The sequence below is a fragment of the Phaseolus vulgaris genome, chromosome 3 (assembly GCF_000499845.2).
Source record: "Phaseolus vulgaris cultivar G19833 chromosome 3, P. vulgaris v2.0, whole genome shotgun sequence".
In the NCBI taxonomy this organism is placed as follows: domain Eukaryota; kingdom Viridiplantae; phylum Streptophyta; class Magnoliopsida; order Fabales; family Fabaceae; genus Phaseolus; species Phaseolus vulgaris.
In genome coordinates this window covers 31630780-31638830 of record NC_023757.2, presented here as the reverse complement: position 1 = coordinate 31638830, position 8051 = coordinate 31630780, and the positions used below count along the sequence as shown (strand labels likewise).

At 36.2% G+C, this 8051-nt stretch overlaps 1 protein-coding gene and 1 non-coding gene across 5 annotated transcripts; both read right to left on the bottom strand.

Moving 5' to 3' along the window:
* Positions 1-456: 456 nt before the first annotated feature.
* TRNAD-GUC (transfer RNA aspartic acid (anticodon GUC)) lies at positions 457-528 on the bottom strand. The gene has a single exon. It is a non-coding gene; the product is annotated as a tRNA-Asp (tRNA).
* A 1411-nt stretch (positions 529-1939) lies between these two features.
* LOC137807138 (sucrose synthase) lies at positions 1940-7370 on the bottom strand. 4 transcript variants are annotated; one of them, XM_068607609.1, is made up of 13 exons: positions 7206-7370; positions 6153-6281; positions 5651-5777; positions 5392-5543; positions 5111-5303; positions 4392-4823; positions 4103-4276; positions 3898-4014; positions 3647-3813; positions 3327-3551; positions 2569-3132; positions 2341-2479; positions 1940-2245 (listed from the first exon to the last, which is right to left on the bottom strand). In XM_068607609.1, exons 2-13 carry the CDS (start codon positions 6248-6250, stop codon positions 2216-2218), a joined length of 2418 nt encoding a protein of 805 aa, XP_068463710.1. In that variant the 5' UTR covers positions 6251-6281; positions 7206-7370; the 3' UTR covers positions 1940-2215. The 4 variants fall into 4 exon arrangements, with proteins under 4 accessions (XP_068463710.1, XP_068463713.1, XP_068463711.1 ...); XM_068607612.1 differs by having other exon boundaries at positions 6531-7263; XM_068607610.1 differs by lacking the exon at positions 7206-7370 and adding an exon at positions 6378-6545.
* Between the last annotated feature and the right edge of the window lie 681 nt (positions 7371-8051).

Sequence of the window (8051 nt, the reverse complement as noted above, 5' to 3'; positions counted from 1 at the left end):
ATTTGATAACGGTACAAACTGAATTACGTTGTCTGTCATATAACATTTTTTTTCAAAAAGGAAAATATAACATTATCAAAATAACTATTAAAAATGCACATATCATCAGTTATTGAGCATAGATTGATTTTATATTAATATTTATTCAATTTTTAATATATTATTATATTTATTTCAATACAAACACTGATTTAAAAATATTTAAACGGACGGTGTATATAATTAATAAGTTAGTTTAAATTTCAATTTGATTTAAATGAAAAAGAAAATCCAATTGAGAGAGCCGTTGACGAATTTTTAAAATTTAAACAAATAAAAGTATATTAAACTCTACTTCAAACAATGAAAATGTTTTGTTAATAATTAAAGGGCAAACAAACAAATTAATAGGCAATTATGCCATGGAATGATAAAATTAGCAGGGCCAAATTAACAAACGCAAAATTCTAAAATAAACGCCGTTGCCGGGGATCGAACCCGGGTCGTCCGCGTGACAGGCGGAAATACTTACCACTATACTACAACGACTTCATTGATAACATTTTAAATAAATATTATTTAATATTAATATTTTATTATGAGATTTGTTAAATTGCTTCACTAGTGACTCTTTCGTTAAAGAGCATAAATGGCAAAACCTACTTAAATTTGAACTGCCTTCTGTATAATTTTTCGGATTATAATTCAAAATATTAATTTTATTTGAACTTCATTAATACTTAACGTGACTGAACATGTTTAGCATTTAGTAATTATTGTTATTTGCATTGTATTTATTAAACAAAAAATCAACACTAATATATAATTATCTTGAATGAACCACTAAGTATTTTAAATTGAAGTTAATTTTTTATTTAATAACTATATGTGACAAATAATAAATATTAAATATGTGTTCAATTCTCTTAGTAATTAATATATTACCTTAATAATTAATAGAGTTGAAACAAAATTAACGGAATTAAATTTTTAATAATAAAAGTGTACTATTTTGATCGAATTTAAAAAGTATATCAATAATTTAACTGAATATTTGTTGTACTCAATTAAATATTTATTTTAATTTTTTTTTGTTTTACATGTTAGGCCTTTTGCTGATGGATGGTCCAGAAACACCTCCTGCTCCCAAAATAAAATAAAGTAAATAGAGTATTTACTTGTGAACTGTGATACTGGGACTACCAGAAATTGAATAAAACTAAAATATCTTTTTAGAAAAAAGACAAGAGAAAAAGTGAAAGAACTAATGCTGAGGGATAAGTGGTTGTCCAAGGGATTCAAATAAACCAAGATTCGGAAGCATATGAGATCCTGAATAGATATTTCACACCTTCAAGGACTTCTTACACAAATTTTGTTCTTTCTCATATCTTTTATCACTACTTTTAGTCTTAGTTAATTGGTAAAGTTGTTTGGTTCATAAAATTAGTATTCATCATATAAAATACGAATCTTCTCCAGACACATCCAATTTGATGAGGTAAAATAGTTGAAAACAAAATGCTTCTCCCACTGTATGTGTATGATGAGAATGAAGGAAACAAAAAGGTTAGTAATTTATGGTTATTTTGACTAAAGTGAAAGTGGGAACAAGCAAGAAAGTTATTTCATTGTTTTTACCTCATAAATTGGTAGATACTGCGCATGACGCAAAATATTCGTGACTAGTTGTTGCTACTCCAGAATAATTAAATACTTATGGAACAATGAGATTTGACAACGACTATTAAATCTTTAAATTCCAACGTCAATTTTCACTTTCGTAATATTTATGGACAACAATGGATGAAATTGCGGGGGTGGTCCGTTTTTTGTCCTACAAAACACTATAGTTATTACGATGATGCTTTTTCATGGTTTTGTTTTGAGTTTATAAAAGAGAGAAGAGCAACAGTGCATGAATCTAAAGTTGGAGAAGGATATCATGAACACGACAAAGTGAGAAAGAAGGCTCGGCTTAAAACTGAACTGATGGGTAAAACACCCCAATTTGAAGCTTTTTCAATCAAGATCCAAATCATGCAAAAGAACAAACAAAAGGGTTTTTTTTTTCCTCCTTTTTTTTTTTCTCTCCCTCTCTCCTTCTTATCGAAAGCTTAATCACAGAATTAAAGTCATGGGCGGGCATTATTTGTGAAACTCAAGTACGACAAACTCCAAAAGAGAAAGAAAAAGCCGGTTCCTCCATTTCTTTGTCCAACTCTTCATCCTCAGTTTACTCAACAGCAAGGGGCACAGACTCAGCCTGAGGCAAAAACAATGAAAACATAAGATTATATATATATATATATTCCAAGGTAGAACTAGGATGAGAAAATAATATGAACATGCTAAACTTACCAATTTGCGGTACTTGAGAGCATAGAACATCTCGAGATAGCGGCGACTCTCGAGGCGATCAAGGTTAGACACATGCTTCCAGAAACCATAGACACCAGTGAGGGTGAGAAGCCTCTGGGAGTAAATTTGCCATGTGTACCTGTGGAATAAAACCAGCAAACAAAGAAAAAGGTTAACCTCTGAGACCAAGATGAGTCCATGAAAGATAAAGTACATTCATTTGCTTACTTCTCTTCAATACGTTGGAGACCAGCTTGAGAGATGGTGTCCCAGTGAGATGGCTCAACCTTGCACTTCTCAAAGAACTCAACAAGGAGGTCAGCAGCACGGTCACCATGGTAGGGATCAATGTGGAAGCCAGATTTTCCATGAACAATGATCTCAGCAGGACCACCATTGCATGTGGCAAATGTTGGCAACCCACAAGTCATGGCTTCAACCACTGTCAAACCAAATGCCTCATACACTGCAGGCTGCACAAAGGCTCCCCTGGTGTCACTGATCACACGGTACAGCTCTCCATTCCTCACACGGTTCATCTGAGAGGAAATCCACCTGAATTGCCCGTTCAACTTGTAGGTCTCAATCAGGCTGTACATCTTCTTCATCTCGGCCTTCTCTTCCAAGTCCTTAGACTCCTTCCTCCTGTCTCCAGCAACAACCACAAGGTTCACCAACTCCCTCAGCTTCTCATTCTTACCATACCACTCCACAAGTCCTGTGATGTTCTTCACACGGTCCAACCTTGCCATGGTGAAGATAATTGGCTTCGTGCGGTCCTTCAGCACACATCTGTCTCAAATCAAATTTTGCATTAGACAAAATGTTCCATACATGATATCAAGGTTTTAAAACAATGCTCCACAACACCATTACAATGTATTTGTCTGTAATTTCTCACATTGTGATTGAAAGTGATGACAATTTAATTAAAACCTTGCATGATAAGATTAGATAAGATAAACAAAGTGAGAGGAGAAACTAACATGTGTTCTTCATTCTCGACTGAGCTGTAAAGAAGCTCTTCGATTTCGGGGTGGAAGGAGGTCAACCTACGGCTAGTTTCCTTGTGGGAGAAGTAAATGGTTTGATCAGCTCCGGGAGAGACAATGTTGAATTTTGGATCGAAGACATCAATACCGTGCACAACACGGTAGAGTCCAGGAAGGGTGAAAGCTGTGTGAGACTCATACTGTCCAACAGTGTCCTTGCTGCAAAAGTATTTGTACAATGATTCAAGAGATTTAGTGATCTAATCAATAAGAAAATTGGGTAAAGGAACAAAAATATAAAAGGGGAAACTCACCTTCCAGCAATTTCTTGGAATGTACTTGTGATAATGAAATCTGTGTGGTTCATGGCAAATAGATCAGCTGTGAATTGGCAAGAGAAATGGTATCTCTCTTCCAATTTTTTCCAGTAAATATCGGATTCAGGGTATTTGGTCTTCTCAAGTGCATGAGCAATGGTACACTAAATAGATAAAGATAAAATCTTAGGCCTCTGAGTTCCAACATATATAGTTAGACAACGTTAACTAGATAGTTGTGGACCAACCTGAGTGACACCTAGTTTATGGGCCAACAAAGAGGCAACAATGTTTCCATCACTGTAGTTTCCAACGATCAGATCTGGCTTGCCTTGCAACTCTTTGGCAAGCTCATGAGCAACATCCTGTTAACAAGAGACAATTGATTAGAAAAGTGAAAACACGCCAAAATGCTTAAACTTTGTTAAAATTATTATGGGGCGAAAAGTTTACCTCGGTGTAAGTTTCCAAGTAGGGCCAGACTTCGAATCTTGAGATCCACTTGCGAACAATCCCATTCTCAGTTCTAAAGGGAACTCGAAGAATGTGGGAGTGTTCAGTTCCAAACACCTTCTCAAGACGTTGGCCACAAGTAGTACCTACTGCATCTGGGAGAAGACGAGTGATCTGCATTTAACAACATCCACAAGCACAGATTAGAAGAACACATCCACATGCCACACACTGTACACAAGTAAACTTGCTAATAAGACATAAAAAATCTATATATAACAGGACATACAATAAGAATACGAGGAACAATGTCCAATCCTTGTTGCTTAATGCGATGGAGCATCTCATTCTCCAAAGCACGGACTTGATCCAAGATGTAAACAACCTGACCACCAGTGTCAGGGTATCCCAAGACATTATCTTGGGCAAAGTAACCATGGGGCGAAAGAATAACAACATTAAAGACCATAGGGATTCTTCCAAGGAAAGTCTCAAGGGTGCACGGATCAGGGGCTTCAAGAAGATCCAAGAGAAGTTGAATTGACTCAAGTACAAGCTCTGCGTTCGCACCCCACCCTCTCTCCAAACCAATTTCCTGGAACTTGTGCTCAAATTCTGAGTAGGGGGTTTCAGGAGGCACTGTACCCAGATACTCCTCAGCTTTCCTCAGAACATGTTGAAGAGCATCAGGGTTTTGAATTCTGTCATTCAACATCAAAGTCTGCATACGAAAAAGAAAATCAATCAGTAAAATCAAAGCACACATACACACAAGAACAACACTAAAACCATAAGCAAAAGAATGAACTAACTGCATGCCTCGTGTTTAACATGTTAGAGATTCTGTTGCCACATACATATTAGATTTCTACTCCAGATCTGGTTACTAGACATGGTCCAAACATGGATGTAGATATTCAAGTCATTGAACTACTGAAGAATGTGTCTAACGCATGCATACACTTCTCACTACTTGCTTTAGTTTAAAGGCGAAAAATAGATACCTACCTTTCCGTTGACGCTGTGAAGCCTGAGGAATTCCAAAAGTGGGTGCAAGCTCTCCTTGTCATGGAAGAGTTTGGCAGAAAGGTGGCGGTTGAGGAACTGCACACCATTTCCAATTGACTTGTTAAGAGTTGGGCGGGGGAAGGATGCCGTAAAGGGTTCAAAGTCCAACTCAAGCACAAAGTTTCCATTAGAACTGCAATAAGAGTGAGAGAGACGTTTAGAAATAGTGTAAGTAACATACCAAGTACACCACTTAACAAAACTCCGAGCCTTTTCTTCACCTTCCATCAACAAGTTCCTCCTTGAAGCGCAGGTACTCAGCAGGTTGCAACACCTCAACAACTAGAGCGTGCACATTCACTCTCAGGTACTCCCAGACACCAGGCCTTGGACGAACAGCCAGAGCAACCCATGGTGGCAAAACTATGGCTTCCTACAACATATAAAGAGAAGAAACAATGAAATGAGAAAACCAACAAAACAAACCCCACAAATCATAGCTAAAAACCTTCAATTGAAAGCTCAAAAGAAGCTCGTTACCTGAGTAGACCTCAAAACTTCTCCAAAGGCACCATCAATAAGCTTCTGTCTGCTCTCCTCGGGAATTTCCTCGAACTCAGCAATGACTTGATGGTGTTGCAAGATCCCCGTGCCCTTGGCTTCTATCCTGTCAAAATTTAATAAATTCCGTAAACTTGTTAGTGTTACACGACATGCTTCTCGAACGCATACATAGTACAACTTTCACCACCTTTTTACGAGAGGACAAAAACAAACACAAATTGAGCTTCTTTGAACTAACTCACTGTCTAAACACATTCCACTACCTTTAAAGAGGGAAAACACACACACCCACACACACTCGTAATTGAGCTATTTCAAACAAACTCATTGTCTGAACATAATTAGTAGAACTTCCACCACCTTAAAAGAGAGAGAAAACACACAGATACAAAAAATTAAGCAACCTTAAACAAACTCACAGCGTAAAACCCTTTGACCATTAAAGAACTCCTAAACCAAAAATGAAATGACGAGTTACCTTGACAGAAGGGCCAGAATTTCGTTCCTGTTGGCAGACAGGGTTTCATCAAGCCTCTCACGGAGACTGTGAACACGGGTCAAACGATCAGCGGCCATTGGCAAGGAAGATCACAGGGAAAGACTTCAACTGCAACAACAAAAAGCATTGTAAGACGCGATCAAGGATATACAAAACATATCATCATGAAAAATCATTAATCTAGAGTTATCACAAAGTCAATACCCCAAACAGTTGAGCAAAAACTAAATAAACACAAACAAAATATTCTACAAAACTGGATTGGATATCAAGACCCATACCACCCACCCCCACCAACCAACTGTCCACAAAAATATAATACCAGATCTTCTACTTTTTTTCTACTAGGATTTCAACCTTAAACAGTGCTGCAGAAGAATAATTGCAAGATGCACTTTCTTTTTCCTGTCACCAACTTGTCCTTTTACATCATAATTACATTAATTAATTAGAACACGAATAGCAATAAGCAACCATCAAAGTGGTTTTAAAATAAATTTATTAGCTTAAACCTCTCATAATTCTCAACCGTTCATCCCGAAGAAAAAAGAAGACTTTCTTCTGAATTTTTAGTAATAAGAAACCAACAAAAAAAGTCCTCGGTTCGAGGCCAGCTGTACAAAGTGTTTTCTTCATTTCTTTTTTTAACACAGAACATGCATTCAAGAGTTTAATCCTAGTAACCACCGGTCGAGGATTAACAAAAAAAACAGACCGACAGGATCATCTTTCCCACAAACCGAACACAATCTAAGAACAAGTTTTTCTGAGTAAAATTGAACAGAGTAGACCCAGAAACAGAGTTGGTGTAACAGCACCACCCGTGATGTTTTATGGCATTACTAGAGACCCCATATGAGAGGATGGAGTCTGATCCATTTACAAGAGAATGACACATGCAGAGGATGAAAATCACTCTAACGTGGTAGCGGTGAACAGAGCACCGAAACAGGGAAAGACAGAACAACGAAAAGAAAGAAAAAAAAACTGAAAAAAAACACAGAAAAGAGAAAAAGAACAAACAGTACTTACGAAAACAGAATGAACGCAAAATAGAGAGGGGGGTAGAAAGAGAAGAAGTGAATGAATGGAAACTGAGGTGGTGGCTGCATCAATTTATAGACAAGAGGAGCACCAGAAGGGGAATTTCACATATGCAAAATAAATAAATAAACTAAATAAAAGCTTTAACTAAGTAAGAGATTCACCAAAGGTCAAAAAAACTTTATCTATCTTCTTTCTTACTCCACCAAGGGTGGTTGAGTAAATGTACAGGGTATAATAAAAGTATATTCTTAGTGTTGCTGCAAAATTTAAATAGAATTATTAGAATATGCATTCTTACAGTGATTACATTGTGCCACGTTAGTTTTTTATTTATTTTCTGGTATATCTTTACTTTACTATGATATTATTGCAATGATTTTATGGTACAATAATTATACTCTTTTCACTGCATAAGAATGTGACTTTTTTTTTCCGTGCAACAAGGCATTCTTTATTTGAAAGTTAGTGCAGTAACTGAACATAATTGTAACTGTTTAATAATAATGTTAAATTGTAATTTATTGTGCCAAAGTTAATGCCATTCTACGTTAAAGCTGTGTTTATATCAGGATCATAAATATTTTGAATATATAAATTAATGTTTCATAAAACTGTGGGCGCAAGAAATCAGGGTACTATTGAACCCCCTGATAAGTACATTTCTCTATGATCCGTACATCTGTCCATTGAGATGAAATAAATGTAAATGTCAGAAAATAAAATTTGTTCAAGTGAACTAAAAAGAACTAATAATGAAGAAATGCATTTATTTGGTGCTTGATGTTGAAGGAATTAATTAAAACTGAGTGATCGATAAGTTTTATCTTGTGG